The sequence below is a fragment of the Canis lupus genome, chromosome 28 (assembly GCF_003254725.2).
Source record: "Canis lupus dingo isolate Sandy chromosome 28, ASM325472v2, whole genome shotgun sequence".
Classification (NCBI taxonomy): Eukaryota; Metazoa; Chordata; class Mammalia; order Carnivora; family Canidae; genus Canis; species Canis lupus.
In genome coordinates, this window is record NC_064270.1 from 17,599,072 (window position 1) to 17,625,069 (window position 25,998).

General features: G+C 40.9%; 1 protein-coding gene across 2 annotated transcripts in view; it reads left to right on the forward strand.

Annotated features, from left to right (window-relative positions):
• SORCS3 (sortilin related VPS10 domain containing receptor 3) overlaps window positions 1-25,785 on the forward strand; it is a 581,582-nt gene extending 555,797 nt beyond the window's left edge. For both annotated transcript variants that reach the window (XM_025467140.3, XM_025467142.3), the window contains exons 21-27: window positions 9,463-9,586; window positions 10,988-11,100; window positions 14,644-14,775; window positions 16,497-16,596; window positions 17,584-17,689; window positions 22,920-23,080; window positions 23,825-25,785. In XM_025467140.3, coding sequence (XP_025322925.3) covers window positions 9,463-9,586; window positions 10,988-11,100; window positions 14,644-14,775; window positions 16,497-16,596; window positions 17,584-17,689; window positions 22,920-23,080; window positions 23,825-23,889 — 801 coding nt within the window. In that variant the 3' untranslated portion in view covers window positions 23,890-25,785. The remainder of the gene's footprint in view (window positions 1-9,462; window positions 9,587-10,987; window positions 11,101-14,643; window positions 14,776-16,496; window positions 16,597-17,583; window positions 17,690-22,919; window positions 23,081-23,824) is intronic.
• Window positions 25,786-25,998: the final 213 nt, after the last annotated feature.

Consider the following 25,998-nt stretch of genomic DNA (forward strand, 5'->3'; position numbering starts at 1 on the left):
ATTGAATACCACATACGTCTCTCTACCATTTCATTATTATAATAGGGAAAATTCAAACAATCCTAAGGAAGCAAGAGTATCTTGAGAAACCTGCTTCCATAATCAATATTTTTACAACTTCATTTGCCTTATTTTGTTTTAATCCTGGGCTTTCCACTGACAAGATATATAATGTTAAGTGCATCTCTGACATCCAGTGATTCCTTCTGGAAATATGAATTAGTTCTCTAAATGCAGGACTTTGAAGATCAAATGGGGTAATGCATGTAAAGAACCCTTCTCCAAGACCTACTAGGTGACCCAGGGAGGTCAGTGTTCATCTTAGGGATGGTGCTGATGCTGCCAAGTCTCTAAGGAGGGAGCTAAGAGGGCCAGACTGTCAACATGGCATATCCTTCCTACTCCCAGTAGCTTGTGATGGTGACGCTTGTGTCAATAGTGACCACACTTGTAAAATAGGAGCTGGGAATATTTGGGCTGAGGGTCCCTAAATGTAAGAGGTTAATGTTTTTCTCTATTCCTGATTCTATCTTCACATTTTCCTTGGCCATTCTTGATGTGTTTGGCATTGCTCATCTTAGACTTTTCATGTTTTTTTTTTATGTTGTTGTTGAAATATTTATTTATTTATTTATTTATTTATTTATTTATTTATTTAGGAGAGAGGGAGAGAGTTAGCAGGGAGAAGAACAGAGGGAGAGGGGCAAGCAGACTCAGTGTTGAGTGTGGAGCCCAACATTGGGCTTGATCCCACGACCCTGAGATCATGACCTGAAATCAAGAGTTGGGCGCTTAACCAACTGAGCCACCCAAGTACCCTGAGACCTTTCATTTAAAAAAAAAATAATTTAAGAATGATATCATATCAAACTTGGAAATGCTAGACATCTCTAGAATGTAGAAATAAATATTCAGTTCAAGTGTAGTAATTCCTTTAAAAAAAAGAATAAGCAAGGATGCCTGGGTGGCTCAGTGATTGAGCATCTGCCTTTGGCTCAGGGCACGATCCCAGGGTCCTGGGATCAAGTCTCACATCAGGATCCCTGCAGGACTGCTTCTCCCTCTGTCTGTGTTTCTGCTTCTCTCTCATGAATAAATAAAATCTTTTTTTTTTTAAAGATTCATGAGAGATACAGAGAGAGAGAGAAAGAGGAACAGACCCAGGCAGAGGGAGAAGCAGGCTCCATGCAGGGAGCCTGACGCAGGACTCGATCCTGGGTCTCCAGGATTACACCCTGGGCTGAAGGCAGTGCTAAACCACTGAGCCACCCGGGCTGCCCTAAAATCTCTTTTTTAAAAAAGAATGAACAATGATAGTTTTGTTTGTTCAAGGTGACCAAAAAGAACTTTACACTGTACATAAGAGTGGGAGATAATTCACCCCTGCTCTTTCTTAGGGAGGCAGCATGATATGGTGGTGAAAATATGGACCTTGAAGTGACAGAGACAATACTGGCTGTGTGAGCTTAATGAAGTCATTTGACCTAAAATTTAATTCACTCAACACAAACTGGAGAGAATAATGCCTATATCATCTCGACTGTTGTGAAAACTAAGTGAGATGCTATATATCTCCCTGGCACACACTAGGTACTCAATAAATGGATGCTTTTAATGGAAACTGGGAGTTAGGATGGGTTAATAAAAGAACCAGACATATGGACCCAAGGGACCCTTTTCTGTTTACATTATTCATGCTATATACTTTCAAATCAGTTTTTTAGAATAGGTTGTGATGCTTTTGGATTTCTGGACTTATTATTCACCAGGACAAGAGATACAGAAGTTAGTTATTAAGATCCCTATTTGGTACATTAGAGAAATAAAAGTCCCCTGTGTGAGATGAGCATCCCAAGGACAAACATCTGATTAATTATAGAGTCAAGTCTCCTAACTTCCATCTACCATGCTCCACCCCCAGCCCCAGAATGCTTTGGGGACATCACTCTCTTAGTCTGCTAGAGGTTACAGACTCTAAAATCCTGCTTTGATCAACAGTGGGCATACATGGTGAACCGAAAGAAAAGAGAGAGAGAGAGAGAGAGAGAGAGAGAGAGAGAGAAGATCCTTTGGGAGGAGAAAATTAGAAACAGAGGATTTTTTTAAATATTTTATTTATTCATAGAGATAGAGAGGGAGAAAGAGAGAGGCAGAGACACAGGCAGAGGGAGAAGCAGGCACCATACAGAGAGCCTGACGTGGGACTCGATCCAGCATCTCCAGGATCACGCCCTGGGCTGCAGGCAGCGCTAAACCGCTGCGCCACCAGGGCTGCCCAGAAACAGAGGATTTTAAGCTCATTTTTCTCCTGAGAACTTCTGGCTGTCCAGCCAGGGAATTCTTTTCTGTTAGTGCTCATTTACCTGGTGACCTTTACTGAAGCTGCTATGCACAAGGAGGCAGTTCTTGGCCATTGTCAACACAGTGAGTTACTTAGAACTCCCAAGGAGCCAGAGACACAGCATTTCTCTACAGCATCATTTTTCCCCTTTCAGTGCTTTTTTCTTTGAGTATTATAAGACCTGAATTTCAAAGCCTTTATTAGATTAGTATCTAATAAATTTTGATAAATAAACACATAAGTGGATAAAGTGATGCAAAGCCAAGTTTCTATTTCTCTAATGATTATCTGTGTTCTCTTGGACAAATCTCCTGATCTAAATCTCAGTGTTTTTTCTTTATGTAGAGCAAGGATACGAATATCTAATTCACAAACATCACTGAGTTATTATTTGAAATATCTATCTAGTTGATCTATATTATGTCATATTAAGAGAGAGGAAATTTTTAAATTACAGAATCACATTATAGTTTGCTTTGTTTTGTTTTAGTTTTGTTTGATGATGACCTGAGATATTCCTTCACTTAGGAATTTCATATATGAGCTTGAGCATGAAATGCTGCACAAATTCCCAGAATAGAGTAATTTTGAAATAAGATAAAGTTGGGTTGCAGACCAGACTCATATTCTTTTTTGCTATATTTCCTTAGTCAAATCATGCAATTTCTCTAAGCTTTAGTTTGGGTCATTATAATGTCAGAATAGTAATAGTAATCACTATTAGTAACTAATAATAAACAAGTAGGAATTAGTAATAATAAATATTAGTAACTTAGATGTGCTAAGAATCTTGATGATGTAACTGACTCTGTTCCATAGATTTCTCTCCCACCTCTAAGAATGGTTATTTGGTCCAGTTGAGAGAGGGATATTTGCAGTGCTACTTGCCAACACCATACCAGAAACACATCAAGGTGACATCATTGCCCAATAATTGATCCAATGAGCCATATTTGACTGGCAAATTAATGAGTGTCTTTGAGTGTTCTGGTGAGCGCTCTTATTTTGGAGCTATTTTGGTTCCCTTTGAATAGCAAACTGATCTGTAAAAGGAGCTAATACTAATTTTGAGCATTTATTCCTACTTCTGCTTTGTAGGAGGCTCTTCCTACACATTATTTAATTTAATCATTAGGACATTACTGATGGAGAAATTATCCCATTTTTCAGAGAAAACACTTAGGCTAATAGCCTCAGAAAGTAATGTTTTATGGTTGCGTGTGCGTGTGTGTGGTAACTAAAAGAATTAGGCAGGTTCACCCAAATAACTAAATTAAATCAACCTCTCAAGAAGAATTCATTCACCCCTGCCTTTATATCTAGCCCTTCACTTGGTGTTCTCCAGAATAGAGGAGCACATACAACATTGTCTCTACCTTCAAAGAGATTATAGTCCATAAGAGAAGGCATGATGGACAGAAATGCAACGATGGTGAGCAAGTGTGATTTATAATCAAATAGAAGAGAAGAAGCATTCCTAAAATCCAACAATAGTCTTTTATACCAACAAACTTACCAGGGAGATGCAAAATTGTATCAGTAACTCTGTGGATCTTTTTCAAGAACCCATATTTTGTGCCAGATGTTGTGAGGAATGCAAATCAGTGTAAATTCCATTTGTTTCCATTTAGAAATAATCTGTTTGAGAATATAAAGATATAAATACTTTAAGGTATGGTGGTAGGGATGTAATATTACTGGCCCAGTCGAACAGCCTAGGTGGTGGTGGATATATGCCTTGCTGATCATGGAATGAGTCATGGATGAAGTTGGTCTTAACTTGGCACTGAAAAAATGGTGGAAATGAGGCAGAGAAAGGGAAAGAGATTTGTATGGAAAGGTAAGACATGGTCGTGTTCTGTGTAGAAGGATTCAGACAAAACACAGGATTCATTTGGGCAGAAATTTAGAGAAAGCCCTAAAAGGTAGGGAAGAGAGATAACAGGTGGCTTTGAATAGCAGAAATGATGATTTTTGTTTGTCTTAGAAATTCATATTTAGGATAGGATTACAGAAGATAGAACGAGATTCAGGGACAGAGATACTTTCCCAGTGATACAGTGAAATACTTTTGATGAGCTTTTGGATGTGTCTTGAGTGTGCACGTGTGTGTGTGTGCGTGTATGTATGTGTGTGTGTGAGAGAGAGAGACAGAGAGAGATAGAGACAGAGAGAGAGAGTTTGAGTGATTGAGGGGACTTTTTCCCCAAAATATGAATTTTCACGTTAATCCCATAGTCGTAACACATCTATAGATACCATTTTGCTTTATTTTATTCTGGTCTTTGTACATATTTTAGGTTGTTTTGCATAGTTCTAATCATAGTATATCCACAGTTATACATTCTGCCTTTTCCACTTCATATGATAAACACTTTTTTACATGTAACTGTATAAATCTGTTGCAGGTTTTAAGTAAGGCAAGCATAGTGATTGCTTAGTCTGTCCAATTTGGAAATGGCAGCTTTTCTCAAGATATACATTTAAACTGTGGAGGTTTATAATGTTCAATATTAACTTGACTTAACAGCGTCTGGGAAACTGGTATAGGCTGCATCCAAAGATTTCCCTGAAGCTCCTTGTTCCATTAGTCAAGTGGAAATCTCATAACTAAATAGTCACTCAGAGCTTTGTCGATATCTTTCTGGGCACAGTGGATAATCTGTGACCTGTCGCACATAAGGGTTCTCTGTGGGCAGGGAGGTAACTCACAAGCTGGGTAGGGAATGAGGTGTTATTCCAAGGAGTCTCACCATGGGCTGGCCCTGCAGCTTGGACAAAGCACAGAGACAGAGAAGTCAATCAGCCGCCTGTTGGATTTGTGGGGCTCTGAAAGGCCAATTTGCTTGGATTAACAGAGGTCTGGCTTAATAAATGTGTCTGCTTGCCTAATAGATTTAGTAAATGAACCTTACAATTCTTGATTTAATTTAGCATTATGCACTAGATATTAGTGGCCAACAAAGAATTCAGAAATCCTGTTGAGTGATCCAGCTTTGCAAGGAAGGTGAAATCAGCCATGATGCCATATCACTTGATGAAAACAAAGGCAATTCGGAAAACAAAATTAGCTCCTGCCTCTTCCCTAGCATGGAAGCCTTTGGTCTGCCACCTGGGGACCAAGTGTTCCCATTCAGCACTATTTGCTGTGACTCAGAGCCCTGAATGGCTGATAGGATGGCACACTCCCTCCTACCACAGATGGCATTCCTTTTGTCCTGCAGCCCTGCACCCTTGTTTGGCTCCTGGATCTCCTAGGATAGCAGCCAGATGGAGAGAAGAGCAGATCTGCAGGGACAAGAAGAATTCCACTCATCTCACAAGAGATGACCTGGGCGGCTCAGTTGGTTAAGCATCCAACTCTTGATCTCAGCTCAGGTCAGGATCTCAGGGTTGTGAGATCGAGCTCTGTGTCGAGCTCCACACTCAGTGGGGAGTCTGCTTGAGATTCTCTCTCTCCCTCCCCCTCTGCCCCTCCCTACCCCACTTGCTTGCATGCTCTCTCTCTCTCAAAAATAAATAAATGAATCTTTTTTTTTTTTTAAGTGATGCCTTTGCTTGGCAGAGTACCAACTAGACTAAGGCTATAAGAGTATGCAAAGAAAGGAGAGTGGGGAACATGGACCTCTAAATTCCATGACAGGGAAATAATGAAGGTTTCATGAAGAGACAACTGTTAAGAGAGAAAAGTACCTGGTAGTGAGAGGTGGGAAGATGACAGCTGAGAACAGGGATCCAATATGGAGGACAGTGGAAAACAGCCATGGTCAGAGAGAGTCATTCATGGAATTAGGGAAAATAAAATCACATTGACTATTTATTTCATGTTTTCTGTCCCAACACTTTATTATGGAAAACTTCAAACATACACTAAAGTTGAAGTAATTTTACAGTGAACATCTACATACCCACCTTCTGTAGTCTACCATTAACATTTACTATTTTTGTTTTATCATGTCTGATTATCTCTCTGTTCTTCAGTCCATCCATCAATTAATCTTATTTTTTTCACTCATTTTAAATTTTAGACACCAATACACTTTGTCCTAAATGTTTCAGTTTGCAAATCACTAACTAGAGTTCAGTATTTGCTTATACGTTTTCCCCCGTGGTGGTATCAGTGATCAAATGCACAAATCCAGAATGTACACTTTCTGAGTTTTGACAAAGACATTCACATGTGACCCAAACTCCTGTCAAAATATATGTACCAAATATATGTACCATCACTCTGGAAAGTTCTCACATTCTCTCTGTTGGTACCCACCTCCAATTCCCAAAATAATCACTCCTTTTTTTTCTATCAGAGATTAGATTTGCCTGTTCTAGAACCTCATATATATAATTATACCATATGAATTCTTTTATATAAGACTTCTTTCACTTCTAGTTTTGGGATTTATTCATACTGTTATATATATCATTTGTTTTTTGCTTTTGTGTTCATTGTATGGATATACCGTGGCTTGTGCATCCATTTTCCCATTGATGAATTTCTGGGCTGTTTCCAGTTTGGGGCTATTATGAATAGGCTTCTGTGAACATTTTTGTTTGTTTGTGGACATACGTTTTCTTTTCTCTTGACTAAATTCTCAAGACTACAATTGCTAAGTAATAAAATATAAAATATAAAATTGTACATCTACTTTGGAAAAATTATTGAGGTTTCTTGCAAAATTAAACTTTTTCCTAAGTAGTTATATCACTTTACATCCCCCCAAAAATGTATGAGAGTTCCAGTTACTCTGCATCCTTAATAATATTTTATATTATCATTTTTAAAGAAAATTTAGCCATTTTGTTGGGTATATTGTGGTATCTCATTTTTATTCCAAAGAATATGACTAGATAATGAAGATAATGAAGGTCTCCTAACAGATAAGATTGAATGGGGTAACCAGTAGGGACTAGAAAGTTTGCCTTAAGCCATTCATCAATCCTGTATATTCTGATTGCTGAATAATTGCTAAAGGTAATTTATTATAATAGCAATAGAATAAAGCCAGAGTTTCAAGACTTTGTTCTTATTACACTAGAACTGGCAACTGTGTGGCACACGTGTTGTTCCACTGCCTTGGCCAACGTTGGTATGCTGAAACCTACTTGACTTCAGCTTCCTTCTCAACACAGGACACTCAACAGCCACTGTCAGACTATAGGAGTTGATGTACATCACAGAACCTACTTACAACTCATTCATTGTTTAATTCAGAAGACCACACCCTTGTGTGTAATGTCACTGAGCCTTAAGAATACTTGAACTCTGGTGTCTGCTCTTAGTTAAAGGAAAGAGTGTATCTATTTCTTAAATTTTTATTTTATTTAAATTCTAGTCAGTTAGCATATATATATATTGTAATATTGACTTTAGGAGTAGAATTTACTGATTCATCCTTTACATAGAATATTCAGTGCTTAACACAAGTGCCCTCATTTCTATACTCACTTCTTTCTTTCATGTAGAAAACAGAGAAGAAAGTATGTCACATCTCTAATCTTGCCCAACTCCAGCTATCAGCCTGGTCATAAAATAATAGAGCTACAGAATTTTATTTTATTTTTTAAAGTTTTTTAATTTAAATTCCAGTTAGTTAATATACAGTGCAATATTAGTATCAGATGAACAATACAGTGATTCAACACTTTCATACATCATCCAATGCTCATCACAACAAGTTCACTCCTTAATCCCCATCATCTATTTAACCCATCCCTTCTATCCCCCCCCCCCACCTCCCTTCTAGTAACCATCAATTGGTTCTCTGAAGTTAAGAATCTGTGTCTTGGTTTCCCCCCACACACCCTACTTTCCTCTTTGCTCATTTGTTTTGTTTCTTAAATTCCACATATGAAGGAAATCATATGGTATTTGTCTTTCTCGGACTGATTTATTTCACTTAGCATAATACTTGTGGTGCAATAGTAGCCTCTCTGACTCCAGAATTTTAAAGCAGAAGAAATCAAATTATGTTTCAGAGGCCCAGTTGGAAATTACAAGCTAGAAAAAAATTCTAGTCTTGCAGCAGGGACACTGTCTTAAAGCTGCATCTTTGAGTCTCTGCAGGGCTCTGGCACACACAACTAGGCCATGTTCAGTTAGGAGTGCCTGAGTGTGCTGGCCCACCCCCATCCCCTTAAAGAGCTGCTCTATGCATCCCCAACTGGCTACATTCTTGGTCTCTAGCCCATTGCTGTCATGACACATAAAGAAGAGAAGGAGTCTGCTCATCTGTTTTTGTGGCATCTCTAAGAGGTGCCTTAGAGCAGCTTCCTACTGTTATGTTATACCTTGCAAATGACAGGAAGTTGGAAGGGCATAGGCCTTAAGATGACAACTGAATAATGACTCTTTGACCTCAGGATCTGCATTCTTCTCTCCATAGGCACCTGCTTTTATCAAGATCCAAATACTCAGGAAAGTAATATATTCTGTATTTCTCTATCTTTGGGAAGCCCCTGTATGTTGCTATCAGGAAAATAGAGCAGAAAAAGAAAAATAGAATTAAAACGGTCACAGATGTGTGTGTTTATATATTTTCCAACCTATTTAAAATGTTAGAATGCTTTGAAGTGGAAAATACAGATACAATAAAAGAAAATGCCAGTGATTGGACTATACATCCAACTTACATATATATGAAAGCAATGTGCCAAGGATGAGTGATGCAGAAGTAAATAAAATGTGACCATGTCTCGAAAGGTCTTACAGTCCAAGAGAATACAGGAGGAAATGCAAGTGACACACAATATTGGAGAAGAAGAGAAATAAATGATCTATTCCCAGAGCCAGCTGGAATAGGTTACAAATGTTGCTTCTACTTTGCTCCAGGAGAAGGAACAGAGTGACATGCAAAATCCACAGTGCCCATTCTTATCTGTATCTTTCAGGATTACATTTTACAGTATATATCAAGGGTATTAATACTCTTCCTGGATAGTGGATATAATCACAGTTTTTGGAAGCTATGAAAAGTCATTTTCTTTTTTCTTGTTTCAATTTCAGATCCCTTAGCGTTACACAAATACCATGCAGATTTGTGACAGTCTGAGATTTGTAAGAAAAGAAGAAAATCTGATATCCCAGAGAGGACTAAATGGGTATTTCTCCTTCTGTCTTTTAGCCTCTAATCACCTTGGACAGCAGCATTTCCTTCACATTCCTGGCTGAGGGTACCAACACCATCACTGTCCAGGTGGCTGCTGGGAATGCCCTTATCCAGGACACAAAAGACATTGCTGTGCATGGTAAGCATTGAAAATTGTTCTGTGATGCCCCCTCCTGCCCAAGGAATCCCCTCTGCCTACCCTCCTGGCATCCCTTGACTGCTTTGGAAGTTCCCCAGGCCAGGGGGAGATTATGTAGGTCAACAAGAGTTTTCCAAACGTACTCTACCTTGTTCCTGAATAGACACTAAGGCTGTGAGAGAAACTGGCACAATTGGGCATAGACAAGCACTTATTATCCCCTAAGATATTTCTGCATCACAGCCTGATGGGTATCTCATTAGACAAATACATATCATAATTGAAGGATTCTAAGCTAGAAAAATTGTCATAGAAGCATCTAGATCTGATGTCCTGCTAAGGTATCTATAACACCTGTGCAGCACCGACCCTTTGTGACCATGGGGACTGGTGATTTCAAAAGAGGAGTCATGGCTTCTGACCTTGCAGAACTGACAGCTGAGTTACTGAGATGAATTACACATAACCAATTGTTGGAAAATTCTAACATCCTTGGCTGCAAAGTCTCAAGAATAAGGCTAAGAATATGAGTGCAGAACTAGAAAGGAGAATGGATAATAAGGCCACCATCCTGTTATCAATCCTGGAAAACCATTCCTAATTATTAAATTTATTTCAAATCAAGCTTTACTTTTAGAACCTTCCCACACAACTTCCCCCAGGCCCCTAAAGACCGCCACTATAGATGGAGGTTTCTAAAAAGTTGTACTAAGGTATGCAGTCCTCTGACTGAGAACATACTTCTTCAGCCTTATGTCAGGTGAATGCCTTTTTCTACATCTCTGCAAATTTGATACTCTGGCTCTCTCAACAGGGACCTGTAAGACTTACTTTAATCACACACTTTTAGTGAGGTATAAATTTAATACAGAAGCACACACATGTCACAAGTATTTAGTTTCATGACTTACCACACGGTACACAGACTGTGTACCCACTAACTGGGTCAAGAAACTGAACATCACCCACACCCTACACACGGGATTTTGATTCAATTCCCTAAAACAGTTCCTAGGAGGAAGGTAAGAGGAACCAAGGGGATGACAAAGCAAGGTTCCAATCCCATCGAGCCAGCTTAATGCTTTGTTGTTGGCTCGGCATGATACTACCAACAATAGCAAAGACTCCTCTTTCTAGAGGTTTCATACTTTCATTTCAAGTAATATCTTTTACCAGAAGAAGGGTGTAAGATGCTAGGAACTCCTACATGGTGGGGGCATAAATCTACTTCCATTCACAAAGTCTCACCTTCTTTCAAAAGCCAAGAAACACACAGATAGGAAGGAATTTTAGGTGAGGCCACATGGAAGAGTGGACTTTTCCCTAAAGCACAATGATTTTGGCATCTGCTAGCCTGCCACCCCCCTCTCAGCCCTACTCACACATCTTCTGTCATTGCAGAGTATTTCCAGTCCCAACTTTTGTCATTCTCTCCAAACCTGGATTACCATAACCCTGACATTCCTGAGTGGAGGCAAGATATTGGCAATGTCATCAAGCGAGCTCTGGTTAAAGTAAGTTGGCTGTATCTCTGCTTATGTGTTAGTGTATAAAGAAAAGAACCAAATGGTCTGGTCCAGAATAAAATTTTATGGGTTAAAACCACCATTCTTCAGTTATATAAGGATTATCTCTCTGTCAAAAGAGAGACAAGAATAAGGAGAAGGAAAGGTGGAGGGAAGGGGCAGGGGAAGACAGAAAGACAGGATCCGGTGTTTGAGGATGGGAATTGGCCCTGTCTTTATACTTAATTTTTCTAATACAGGAGTTTGACCTCTTTAACGAATAATAGATGGAACACTCATTAAATCTATACAGATATCATTCACTGGGCTTGTTCTTTGCCCACCAAGGGGGTTTCTTAACCAGGTATTCAGACTCACAAGACCACCATTGGCTATGTATGACAATCAGAAGGCTACATACAGACCAGAAAACAGAACATACTATCAGAGTAATAGAATTCTAGAGTTAACCCAAGGTCAGACTGGCCTTAGAGAGCTTTCAAAGAGTTTTGTTATCCCTTTGCTCAGAACTAGGTACTAGAAGATAATGACAAATGCAACATGGGTTTTTCAAATGTAGAGGTCAGTCTAACATGTGACTAGTGGCAGAGGCATGGACAGTATTTCAAAAGAGTGTGGAGAAAAATATGATTCCCTCTATCCAGGGAAATGAAGGCTTAGCCTGTTATTCCTGATTCATTAGATACTTGTGAGCTCTTAGGGTGGTCTCTGCAGGGAATACTTGAACTCAGTTTTAAAGGTTACCTAATGGTTAACAGAGGACAGTGTCTTTCAGGTAGAATGAACAGTATGTGCAAAGCCATGGAGTACTGAAAGAGCATAGCATATTGGTGAGATGGCAGTCATTCTACAAGTTGTGAGGCCAGTGTTTCTAGACTTGAGCTAGAATGGTTAGGGCAGCTCTTGAATCATCAGAGAAGCTCAAAGGGGACTGACAGACACCTAATAGCCCCTGGGAACTAGAAAAATGTTTTCTTAGTTAAGCAAAAAATGCTGACTATAGATTTATATTCAGATACCCATTGTGGTCACAGTACAGAGGATGGGCTGCTGAGGTGGGAAGTGAATAGGGTGGGGGAGAAATTTCACCATAGATGACCAGTTAAAAGAGTACTGCAGGGCAGCCTGGGTGGCTCAGTAGTTTAGTGCCGCCTTCAGCCCAGGGCGTGATCCTGGAGACCCGGGATCGAGTACCACGTCAGGCTTCCTGCATGGAGCCTGCTTCTCCCTCTGCCTGTGTCTCTCTGCCTCTCTCTCTCCCTGTGTCTCTCATGAATAAATTAATAAAATCTTAAAACAAAACAAAACAAAAAAACAAACAAAAAAGAGTACTGCGGAGTACTGCGGTTCTCTAGACCAGACGTAACAGATCTCAAAGAGGAAAGATTCAAAAGGTACTTGGGAAGTTGAATAGTAGAATGGGTGACTAATAGGATGTAGTGGGAATGAGAAGGAGAGAAGCTTTTTGGTTCCAGAGCAGGGAGGAGATGGCCTTGCCCTTAGCAGGATCATGTCAGAGAAGCATGCTTGAGGGATACTAATGGTGTGATTTAAAAATATATATATTTATTTATTTGAGAGAGAGAGCAAGAGCAAGTGAGCAGGGGGAGGAACAGACTCCCTGCTGAGTGAGGGCCCTGCTGAAGCCCACTGATGCAGGGCAGTATCTCATGACCTTGGGATCATGACTTGAGCCAAAATCAAGAGTGGGACATTTAGCTGACTGAGTCACCCAGGTGCCCCAGTGACGTGATGTTTTTATGTGAGTTTGGAGCACATGAGGAACAGTTGGGTGAAGATAACCGGAGGGATTGAAAATATGGATCTGAAGGTCAATTGGATATTCCTACTGAGGGCAAAGATGTGGGAGCTGAGACTATGGAGGTGATTAGACCCAGGGGAGGTGAGGGGCAGGGCCAACATGAATGCTGATGCCTCCCAAGGCAGAGGAGGATGATCCAGGGAAGGACCTGGAGAAGGAACTGAGAGAAAAGAAGAAGGAGGAGGAAAAATAGAATAATGCGAGAGAACATTCCTGTGGGGAGTTGTCTACCAGATGATCTTCATCTTAAATCTTTTTCCAAAAAGATTATTTTTAGAAAAGGGTGGAAATGTGACTACTTTTGTACGCCTATGACTGAAACATCCAGAGTTGTGTATATTTTGTATGATTGTGTTTATTAAAAACATACTACTAGCTTTTTATAAATGACTTGGAAATTATAATAATACTAATCAATAATAATAATCAGCCATACTGGTTGATGCCTGGGCCTTAAATCTTACAAGAACCTATCCCTCAGGTGTCCCTTTGGATGGGATAAAGTGACTCTAGACACACACCTCCAGAATCCCTCCAAGGTTGCTAACTGACTGATACCCCCTGAGACCACTATCCCCTGGGACAAAGAAAAGGGTCAACCCAGCGAAGGGGCATGTAGGGAAGAATAACGATACTCTTTACGGGGGCGCGAGGGGGATGACTCAGAGTTTTGTTTGCCTTAGGAATTTGCCTCCAGACAGAAGCTTACTTTAGGTTTTTATCGAAAAACAATATCCTTTTACTAAACACTCAGGAACAGAAAAAAAATTCACTCAGATTTCAGCATCTTAACACAACTTTTAGTGTTTTATTTTGCTTTTTTACTCTTACACATTTTTGTTTTTATAGGGTCGTAACCAAAGAAATGTAAGGAAATAGATCAGAATGCAGCTTTCATAAGTGTTTTTCCATGTTGGCTGACTGTACTAATTGTCATCATAATGGTGAAATAACATTCTAACCGGTGATTATGCCATTATTTACTTAATTTTTTGAATATTTGAGTTTTACTCTGTTTATTTGCTATTATAAATAATGTTTTTCCTCCTGTATGTAGCTTTTGCTATATTTTGGATCATTTCCTTAGGAGAAACACTCCAAGTTACAGTTACTGAATGAAGGGTCTGAATATTTTTATGGTCTTTTGAAAAGCAAAGCGGCAGTGTGCATTGATTTTTAGTGCCGCCAGCGACAAATGAGGGAGCCTCTTAACGGAAGTCTCACCAATATTAGCAATTTTAATCTTAATACAAAAAATCCTGCTTTTGTAAGTAAAAATCATGTAGCTTGGCTTCTTCTTTTTTTAAAATTTGCATTTCCCCACGTTTGCTCGTAACCTCGTATTCCTTGTTTACGGTTGGTATGTTCATGTTTTTGCCAGAAGCTCTAGTCCTCTCAGTGCAGAAAAATGGAAAATATGGGAGGAGCTTTAGCCAATGTTTCCAGTAAGCAATATTTTGAAGATCACTATGGTATTTTAGTTTCAGTAAAAATGTATGTAAGAGCCAGAGGAGGTAGCAAGACTCGTCATAGCACTTCTAAGCTATGCTATTCAGGAAAGAAAGCCTGAATATATACTGGGGCCTGTGCCTAACATGTTGTATTTAAAAACCACACGTGAGCCTCATACCCAGGTGTGACTCCTTGTTGTGCACTCGGGGAGGCTGGCTTCTCCAGGGCTTCACTCTGTGATCTAAACGTCTCTGCAGGTAACCGGTGTCCCAGAAGACCAGATCCTGGTGGCCGTGTTCCCTGGCCTCCCCACTTCAGCAGAGCTCTTCATCCTGCCCCCCAAGAACTTGACAGAGAGGAGGAAAGGCAATGAAGAGGACCTGGAACAAGTAAGTGAGGGGACACCTGGCTAGGGTACTTGCCTACACCTCCCCGTCTGAGGACACACAGCCTTACCAACAGCAGAAGGGGAGGGGGGGCTTCCTCGCATCCGTCCAGCGGCCTGTCCATCTGTCCAGCACCCAGGGCTTCAAGGAACCATCAGCCCTGTCCAGAAGATGCACCGGGGCGCTCAGCCTGCAGCATTCCCTGCACGAGAAGGGAGAGCGTCCCTGGCAGTGCTCATTCCCGCACCTGCTTTCCTGCAGCTTCCTCAGGTCTCCTGTCCAGTGACCTACCCTGGGGTGAGACACAGGACAAAGAGAGGAGTTTGAGTTTCCCTGTCCATATCTGGGATAAACCTGCTTCTTGTCCTTAAAGACCCCTCCCAGTCAATCTAAGTTCTGCTTCAGGAGAGAAAATGAACTGCTTTTAAACATGAGAGATGGATTGCTTCATCTTGTTTTGACTAAGGAAAAAGTATGTCCAAAGGGACTGCTTTCCTGTCCTCCTCGGAGGGGCCTGTAGGTCCTGTGCTCGGTGCACCGTCCCTGAAGTAAAGGAGCTGATTCTCCCTCTGTCACCCCCTGCTCCTACTGGGGTTTCGTGGGCCTTGCTCTGCCTCACCCTTCCCTGCCTTGCAGTGGTGCTAAGTCAGGAGAGGGAGAAAAAAGTGAGTTGAGAGGCTTCTAGACAGCGGCACAAGGCACACATTTGCCCCCACACGAGGCAGTCGTGCAGGCATGTTCCGTGTCCCTCTGCTCCTTGTCTGGCTGTCACCTCATCCCATGGCCATCCACAGTCCTCCTCGGACAGCACAGACACCGGCAGGGTTAGTTTCCCTGGAAAATGAAGCAGATCCTTGCGTTGCAGGGCCGCGTATCAAAGTTGGCCAGAAATAAATTCAGCTTCTCAATGCATGCATCACTTTTACAAGACCTCTTTATTCTGAAATAGCAAGTGGCATGTGTGAACTATATTTGGAAGCTACAATATCCATCCGTTTAGATAAATAGGTAATTACGGTGATGAATAGCAGCTGTGATATTAAGGCGCGCGTACAGCCAGATAAGAGTTAGGGACCACAGCCCAAGCTGGCCTCGGCTTTCATGTGGGAATTACAGAGTGATTAAATCGATGTTATGTGTTCCGAGACTTGCCGGGGAAAAGTAAAGAGGAAAAATTATCCCATAAAAAGAAGGCCGCTTCTGCTTTGATGTCTGCTTCCCATTGTCTCCCAAAGAGAAAAAGCAGAGGAGTGGGCTGGGGACATACATGCCCACTTTAATCCTGGCAGGGGCCTCTCTACACTGTGTGTGTTACTTCATTAGATTAAAGAACTAATGATAGGTTGATGTCCTTTCATTGGAAACCACAATAGGTTGTGCTGTGGTGAGTTATAAAGGCATGGATGAAAAAGCACTGAAGCAGGGCTTACATGAAGCATCAATGTCTGTTATCAACTCTAATTCACTAAGTGACTTTGGACGTACCTTTCTCTGTCTCCCTCTGCTCTCCAGTATGAGCCAGGAACACCAACTACTTCCTTGGCCTCACAGGGCTCCAAGGGCTATGAGAACCACATTGATGAAAATGTGCCAATATCCTGTCGCCTGATTGAACTTGGTCATTGGTTGTCTAGTGACCTTGGCTTCTTGCTCCATGAGGGAGTGCTGTCTCATGCCATGTCTTTCTGTGCACCTCTCTCTCTCTCTTTTTTTTTTTTTTCCAGATTGTAGAGATGCTGTTTAATGCTCTAAACCAAAACTTGGTTCAGTTTGAGCTGAAGCCCGGGGTTCAAGTCATTGTGTATGTCACACAGCTGACACTAGGTGAGTGCCTGCTGGGATACAGGGAGAAATGGGCATGGTGATCTGTTATCCTGAGGAGAAAGGGGAGGAGATAATTAGCAGACACTTTTCCACAAATGCCTGAAAATAGCTCTGTGGGCAGGGCTCATGTGTGTAGTGATGGTGACGAAAGATTAATCACATCTTTCTTGGGGCTTCCTGTTGAGGTGGCAAGAAGACTTAATTAGAGGTAGCTTTGCTATTGAATCCCTGGATGACCTTTGGGAAAAACTACAATTTCTTTGGGCTTTGACTTAATTGTTTTTTCTTTCTTTGTTTGTTTTCATCTGCAACAGTCTGGATTATAGCAGGTCATCCTCAGGGTCTCTTAAATTCTGCGATTCTCTGATTCCATTAATCTTGTTTGGGAGGCCAAATGAGATAACTTTAAAATTCTTTTTGATTTACAATAGGTAAATCTAAATTGATGCAGGGATCAGCTCTAATGATTGATTTATAAAAAGAATGAAGTGTATGTCTCATTGGGCTCTCCAAGAGAGCCTATTTGCTAAATATCTCATATTAATATAAGACTTTTCAGATGTGGAGGTTCTAAATGTGCCCACCCAGCAGTGTTTTAGCAGAACAATGTAAAGGAACAAAATGAAACATTGCATCAATATTTAATCCAAAGGGGCCACCCATAATTATGTTGACAGGCACTCAGCCTGTCTAGGAGAAAGAGCATTCAAGTCCTTGTACTCCCTTCAGCTAGATACCCATTGCTCAATTTACACCAAGAATCATAAGTTTCCCCAGGCAGAGCTGAGAGGTTTACTTGTCCTCAGAAGCTGTGATTGAGAATACTATTTTCATATTAAAACCAAACTTCCTATGCCCAGATAGCATACAGTGCAGGGCAGTTGGAGACTAAATGTAAGAATGCAACCTCAGCTGGCCTCCTTTCTCCAGTGGGAAATCCTTCCATCTAGTAGCTTCCAAGTGAGCCATCTGCTTTTTCCTCCATAGCTCCGTTGGTGGACTCCAGTGCTGGGCACAGCAGCTCGGCCATGCTTATGCTCTTGTCAGTGGTATTTGTCGGCCTGGCTGTGTTTTTGATCTACAAGTTTAAAAGGTATGGCTACTCTAACTCAATTTTGATATTGGGGCTAGATTCTTGGATGCTGATTCTTCCTATAGCCAACATTCCTAAACTCATTCCAAATATGTGAAATTAATTATCTTCGAAGCTCTGTTTGGCATTGGGGGAAAGCAGGGATGGTTGAAGGTCAAGGAATAAATGGGTTTAAGAATCTGAACTCTATCCAATTTATACATATATTGAGTTAGGAAAATAAAAGATAACCTATGAAATCAATTTATTTTCTTCAAGAGAAGTGGAAAGAGTTTTCAAACCTCACCTAAATTTCTAAAGTAAGGTTTTGGATTTTCAGGAGCTTTTCTAAAAAATTTTTAGAAATTTAGCTGATTTTCTACAGCCTAACGCCCGTTCAGGGTGGTTACTTAACCATCTACTTAGATGAAATGCAGCGGAAATCTGGAGCCACATGGACACATACAAATACACATTTTCTTATCTTGTATTATAGCTGCCTGGTCTCTCTGTGTAAATTTGCATGCCAAAAATATTCAACCTTTATCTCTGTCCTTCCTTCGCCTGTTTCTAAAGGGCAATTGATCAGGAAAACCAAACTTCACATGTATTCAGAAATTATATTTGAAGGCCACAGGAGGAGTGACATCACAGGATACTTATTAAAACATGAAATTGAAATCAATAATTCTGTACCTTTATTTATATAATGTAAAACTTCTACCAAATGGTGTCCTGGTTCAGAGTAGAGCTCTGTAATCAGACAGACCCAATTTTAACTTCACATCTGTAGCTTTGGGCAACTGAATCTGCCTCCCTAAGCTTTAGTCTCTTTGTCTGCAAAATAGAAAAAACAATAGTTACTAGGCTTGCTATAGAAGGTAAATATAATACTATCTATACCTGGTATATACTAAATAATTGACAATGCCAAGCTACTACAGGTAACAGAGAACATGACTTCCAAAAGTATCTTCTGTGTCATAACACGGCATATGGTAGGCTCTCAAAAAATCATATCAGTGGCATGGAAATGTGCTTCATAAAAAGACTGCTCAAAGTAAAAATGTCATTAATAATTCTGAAAGCAAAACTTGGTCCTGGGAGTCATCCTAGACACTGGAGGTAATGCTTTTAGATTTTGATAACCATCAGATGTAAAGGTACCTTCCTCCACCCTCTCTCCCAGGCCTCCTTAGCTGCCCTGTGGTGCATAACTCAGGCTTCAATTTTTCCTCGATATACATCTCAGCATTACCAAACTAGCAGGAAGCCTTCAACACTCTCCATATCAGGACAGAGTGAACTTTACCTTCCTACTCAATCACTAGACCAGTGTGTGAGTCCCTATTATCTTGGATCAAGACATGTGAACCTACCCGCCTATGTTGCCTTTGAAGATGGAAACAAACCTTCATATCACAAGTAGAGAACAAAGATTCTATAATAGAAACAGTCTAGTCAAGGCAACACTCACTCATGGATATACTTCAGTTACATGCAGAGTACACTTTTATTCATCCAAGGATTTGATTGTGGGGAAGCCCAGTGGTTGCTGGAGCTTCAAGATCAACTAAACCAAATTTGTCACCTTCTGGCTTCTAGAATCTCATGGTTGCTGAGGACAATAGCCAGTAGAAGTCCTGCAAAAAGGTATCTGTGTCAGGCATCTCCAAACTAAGGCAAGACATCCTGTGACTTAGGAGGTTTTCTGTTGTCTTACCAATGCTGCTAAACATTCTAGACAGTCAATTTATTAATGTAGGCATCTCGAAATGTGTACATTGGAATTCTTGAATCTCTGCCATATAATAATGACATCTCTGAATTCTTCTACCTCTGTAATCTCCAGTATCAGCCAATTCTTTCACTGTCCCTGACAGTGAATAGTGTAGTTAAGGCCAGAAGGAACATATACCACTCAAACTGGATGCACAGTAGAGTCCACCAAGTATAACCAGTCATCAATTACCTTTTCTGGAGGTTTTCTTCCAGGGCTAGAGCCCTTTGGTTGAGGTTCTATTGGGTCTTCTTTTATTTCTTTGGTCTTCTTGTTCTCCACATCACCTGGACCTCTATAGTGATGGTGCTGTGTAGGGTGCCTGGCCTGCTGACCAGTAAAGGTCAGGTTCTTCTTATCTGTGCTTCCCAGACCCTCCTTTGTTTCTTCAATTGCTGTCCCATAGAACTTTCTGTGATGGTGACAGTGTACCGTAATCTGTCCTGCCCAATACAATAACCACTTGTATGTCTGAGGACCTGAATTTTAAATTTTATTTAACTTTAATTAATTTAAATATAAATCTCTGCACCTGGCTGGCAAACATTCAGTACATCCAGAGAAAGGGCAGTTCTGTTTCTGTTTCCAGATCACTGGCCAGGCTGTTTTCAGACCTAATACTTTTCTCTGTGTTATCATTAGCATTAAGTCATTACACCACTTATCTATTCAACAAACATTTACTGAGTGCCCCCTATGTGCCAGGCACTGAGAAAAACCTCAGTGCCTCCAGTGGCCATTTAGCAGGGGAAGGAGAAGAGAGTTACCATGAGCTCCAAGCTTCCTTTAAATAAATATCACCGTTTCTCACATTTGATATTATTCTTGGATAGCTAATTTCTGAGAAATCTGCCCAACAAGACTTTCTCTCTATACTGTAGATCTGGGATTTTTTTTCTGGTTATCCAAGAAAACTTTTGAGATTTTATATATTTTTCTGGCCTTTTTTTTTTTTTAAGCATGTCTTTCATCATGGTCTGAAACATACTTGCTTCAGAGAAATAGAGAGAGACCTAAATTGCCTCCTATAGGCTCCTAACACTTAGAGCTGGAGCAAACAAAAATGGAGGTTTTTATAGGTGACTTGGTTGATCCATCTTCCTTCTCTTAATCAAACTGATATGAATGTGTAGGCCAAGAGATCTCCCTAAATCTATTTTCCACCTTTCTTACCTGCAGAAATTGGGCTTAATCTAATATTCTCATTAGTTCTTCAAGTACATGTGTTAAATGAAAAGTAATTCAACAGGTTTTTAAAACGTAAACATTATGACATAAAATTGTTTCCCTCCCACCCAACTATGAAAAATGTTCAAAAAATCTGCCTGTTCTTTAGATATTAAAGATTATCTTTAAATAATAAAGAGAACAGTCTTTATAAGGGCAGATTTATCCAAATCCTCACAAGTATCACCAGGAAAGCAGGAAGAGGGAGGCAGTGAACTCTGACTACTTCTGAAGTACACAAACTCGTGTGATCAGGAATAGTTTGACTGCCTCCAGCACCTAATAAATATTACAGCTGATCCCAACGTTCATGAGTAATATGTACTTTTATGATTAGAAGAAATCTAAGTCGTTAGGCTGCATTTCTATTTAGATAAGAGGAAAGTAAGGGCCAGCATGAATTTTTAATTATACATATTTAGAGAGCCTGAGATTTGCTGCCTCACATAGAATCTATTCATTTAAGGTCCTTGTAAATTATATTAAGCTGGTTTAGACCAGTAGGAGTCACAAGGACACCTCTCTTAATGTATGAAAAGTGACCAGTAAAGGAACAAAAACTGAATGTAAAGGAGTGGTAGAAACCACTCATGTTTCATACCTATTTTTGGATCCTTCCAAATGAATTAGCTACAAGCTAATTAGCTACAAGCAAGCCTTATTAAATGGCCCCACACTCTCCTAATTGGGGTTGGAGTGGGGAAAAGGAAGGTTGAAGCTTGAAGACACCACTGCCTTGTACTAGGGCAACAGAGTGATTCTCCTTTGGAAAATTACAGTATGTTCTGGATTGGGATGGGTATCGGATGTTTTAAGTTTTAATAATATCATTGCCCTTGATGAGCTTCAGGAAATATTTGGACTTCAATCCAATTTCCCCACCATTTAATGGGTAAGAGAGGTTTCTTTTAGAGATAATATTCCAAGGTAAAAATGTGGTCTTTCTGTTTGAGGATCTAATATATGAAATAGAAAGAGCACAAGTTTTGAGGTCATCTGTTCATTCATTCAACAAATACTTACTGAATATCAACCACATGCCAAGCACTGGGCTAAGTTGCACCTATAGCAGAGAAGACAGAGAACATGAACCCAGCACATATAGGGCTTTTAGTGTAATGGGAAACAAAGTCAGCAGACTTACCTTTTATATAGCCCTAAACCCAGCACCCTATTCATTTTTTTCATAAACATTGTCCCATAATTCTATATTTATCACAGGAGAGGTAGGGTGGGCAGGAGAGGCCTCTCAGAGCTATGTTCTGAAGGAAAAAAAAAGGACACCATCCTGAGAAGAGTAGAAGGAGGAGGGGGGCTGAGTTTGATATCCTAGATTCTTGCAACTCAAAGTTTGGGGATCAGACCAGCAGCCTCAGCATCACCCAGGAGCTTGGCAGAAATGCACCATTTCACCCCATCCATCCAAGCCTTTTGAGTCACAAATGCATGTTAGCAAGAACCTGGGTGAGAAATAAGCACATTAAAGTCTGAGAAGCACTGGGTTAGAGGGATTCACAGGATGCTACAGGCCTGGGACCCAGTAGGTCAGGGGATACAGAAAGGCGTCAGAAGATGAATCCTCCAAGAAAATTTCAGTCTCAACCGCCCACTCCTCCAACCTCAAGTCTTTCTGCCTTGTTTCCAAAGCTACAACCTTTGTGTCTTTGAAGGAAATTATTTAGCTTCTCTTAAACCTTGCCTTTCTCCTCTCCACAATCCTACAAGGAAGCTATTGTTATTCCCATCAAGCAGATGAGGAAACTGAGTACCCAAGTATTTCAGATCTTTGGCCCATGGACAGTGTTCCGAAAATAGTAGCAATGGCTAGAGGCCTTTTCTTTCTTGGCTCTTCATAAGGGAAACCAATGTGAATTGATTAAATTGATGCAACCTTAGAAAAAGATATGAGTCTCAAAGTCCAGCTCCTTGAAAAACTTAATAATGGAGAAGTATTTTGAGGGTTCTAGTGCCTACCTGCTCAATGGCATCAGCCTTATGTTTACACCTGCTTGGTTTACCCCAGAAGAAGGTGTATTCCTCTGGGAATTCTGTGGTTTACATCTCCCCTCGGTGTCTGGTCTCTGGCCTTGTGTTGCTTGGCCTCATGGCTACAGTGTCTAGGTGACCAGCCCCTTTCCCTGACATTGGCATATCCTATAAATAGCTTCTTCCTCCCCTGAAGGCCCAGAATCTCCCAATGGCCCAAGGTTGGAGTATCCTGTGATCATAATCTGATTTTTGTAGGAAAATCCCTTGGATTAACATCTATGCCCAAGTCCAACACGACAAGGAGCAGGAGATGATTGGGTCAGTAAGCCAAAGTGAGAACGCCCCCAAAATCACACTCAGTGACTTCACCGAGCCCGAGGAACTGCTGGACAAAGAGCTGGACACCCGGGTCATAGGTATGTGTGCTGGTACCTCCAAGCCCCCGTGTCCTCTGTCCTCCACACATAAGGGCAGTCAGCCCACGGGGCCTGTCCTTCAGCAAGTGCCAGACTGGAGGTGATGGGGTGGGAAACAGCTGACTACAGAGGCACAATCATGTTTTAAAATTTGTCTGCTACCTCTGGCTACATGAAAGTGGAGGGCTTTTTTTTTGTTTGTTTGTTTTTGTTTTTTTTCCCTTAGAAGTAGACCAAGATTAAAAGTGCTGGAGTCAGAGTAGGGGAGGGATGAGGCCAAATATCCATTACTGTTGGGATTTTTTTTTTCTATGAAGCAAAAGCAGTAAATGTCCTAATGAATAACCAGATGCATACAGGCTCTGGCAAATTCCTCATCTGTCAAATGGGAATAATAGTACCTATCTTCTAAAATTGTGGTGATACCGAAATGATAGTACGGCATTAACATAGCACCTGTCACACCACAAGTGTTCACTGCACGTTGCCTCTTACTGTCGTTATCAGTAGTGTGGGAGATGGCAAGGCATTGCTCCTCCCTTGTGTGCTGGTGTGGGAGCTGGTGCACTATAAACACAGGTGACCTAAGTCAATGAGCTGCTAGGATAGACCATCCAGGTGTCCCGTTTATAATAAATGCATATTAAACACCTGTTCAAGGTAGCTTGATATTTAGCAGTAAATAAAACAGACGAAGATCCTTGCCCTTGTGAAACTGATCCTCTTTGCTTCTCTCCTCCGCAGGAGGCATTGCCACCATTGCAAACAGCGAAAGCACAAAGGAGATCCCCAACTGCACTAGCGTTTAATACCAACAAGCCACGTGGTCAACCATCTTTCTGACTTTATTTTTGATGATTACTATGACTATTATTATGGGAAAACGAAAATGTCTTTTTTACCTTTTGTTTACCAAGGGTCCCTCCATAAATAGCAGGCAGATGCTTAGCTTTGGGAGACAAAGGCATTCTTAGCTGATTAAAATGAGACAAAAGGAATAAATGGCTGTATTTGTGCTAAGGGCAAAGGATGCATCTTCCCATGGCTTTCTTGCTTTGTTCTGCCACTGACCGACCATGTGAAGACTCTCTTTTTCCTTGTGGTCTCTCCCCCCTTTTTTTTTTATTGTTTAAGTTTGGTTGGCTTTTCATTAACCTCCCACGTCCCCACCCACCCACCCATCATCACTAACACCCTCCCCCCAGCACACACACCTAAAACACAGACCATTCCCAGCTAGATCTGCAGGAGGTGGGTTGGTGGGGAGTGAAAGTTGCTGCAGAAAGCGTGCACACCTTTACGAAAGATGCCCTGCCTCGTGCATGTCAATAGCGAGGCTACAGGTGGCTTACTGTATATAATTACAATGTAAATAGCTTTTTATTTCCTAAGAAATAATTTAATGTTTAGTAAAAAAGAAAACAGAAAAAAGAAAGATGCGTGTGTTGGCTTATGCACTCACCCTCAGAGCTGACCAACCCCCAGGCCTGCGAGACGTGTTGGGTTCTGGATGCTCTCCAGTTGTCTGTCACACATAACTCTTGCATCTCTGTATCCATGCCATAGCTGGTTTCTACTTATGTATATAAAGGGGGGCGGGGGGAGGGCTTCTTTGGGACAATTAGTAAAGGAAGGATTAGAGTGACATCCTAGAACAAGGGGTCTTTTTGTGCCATCAGTGACATAGAAGAAGTTGCAAGAGGAAGCCCACCAGAGACTCCAAACTGAGACGCAGGTAGGGAAACAAGGCTTCCCCTCCAAAAGGAAAGCATTGAGGATATTTATCAGCCTGAGAAGATGCTTTTCTGTAAAGAAGGTTGGCCATAGGTCTAAAAGTGACAGCAATTTCTGCTTTCTGGTTGGGTGCTGTGGGAATGTATAATCCTTCTGGAGAATTCATGAGCTACTTTGAGCTCAGAAAAGTCCCCTGGGCACCTGGCGAGGCCTAGTGAGTGCATCTGGGCACAGGATGATCAGTGAGGTTGGGAGGGACGTGGTGTTGGTGGCATCGTGAGTCCATGTAAGCCCTGCAGGCCAAATAGGGGGCTAGCCTTTAATGATATTAGTCAAAGATGATTTTAGCAATGCTGTGCTATTTGCTTGTCAGATGTACACAACTTCCTTACAGTCAAATGTCTGCCTTCACTTCCCTTAAGCTAGTTCTTGCCCCTGAGGCGTGTGGCTTTCCAAGCCAGCTTTCTCGTTTCCAGCACCCCAGCCCCTCCACACATTCGCACACTCCACTTCTGTTCCGTAGGGTCACTTCAAGCCATGCCGTCAGCATTGTTTTCTTTTCAGGCTCAGCCTGAGTCCACTTGTTTTAAAAAATGATATACTGTATATATATATGGGAGGAAAGGCCGGATTTTGTACCTGTTAATTTTTGTGAGAGATCCTTTGCGTTCTTCTCTGTGAGATGCTGAGAGAATGCGACCTAGAGAAATCCGACCGTCTACAGCATAGATCGGGATGAGGAGTGTTTCTAAAGATCCTGCTTTTTTGTTCCAAGGGTTAAATGGGGCAGACAATTGCAATACTTGTACTAAATACTGGAATACAAATGCATGAGTCATGTCTATATATACAGTATATGTACATATACTGTTCTTGATTTTATTGTTCCATTTGAATATTTCTACTGTAAAAAAAAAAGACAGTGGTTTTGAAATTGTTGAAAATAAATGTATTTTTGTACATCAAAGCTACATACCTGGCTGAGATTTTTCTCTTTGGGCTGTTTTCTTCACCTAGTGCTATTAGTCAACTGTCACTGCAGTAATGCTACATGGCCAAGAACAAAACAAAACAAATATCTTATGACCCCGATACGTATGTTTTACTGGTGAATCTCCAGGTTGGTTGTTGTTTGGATGATTGCCATCGAAACTGACCAGGCTCTCCTGAATCAGTCAGGATTT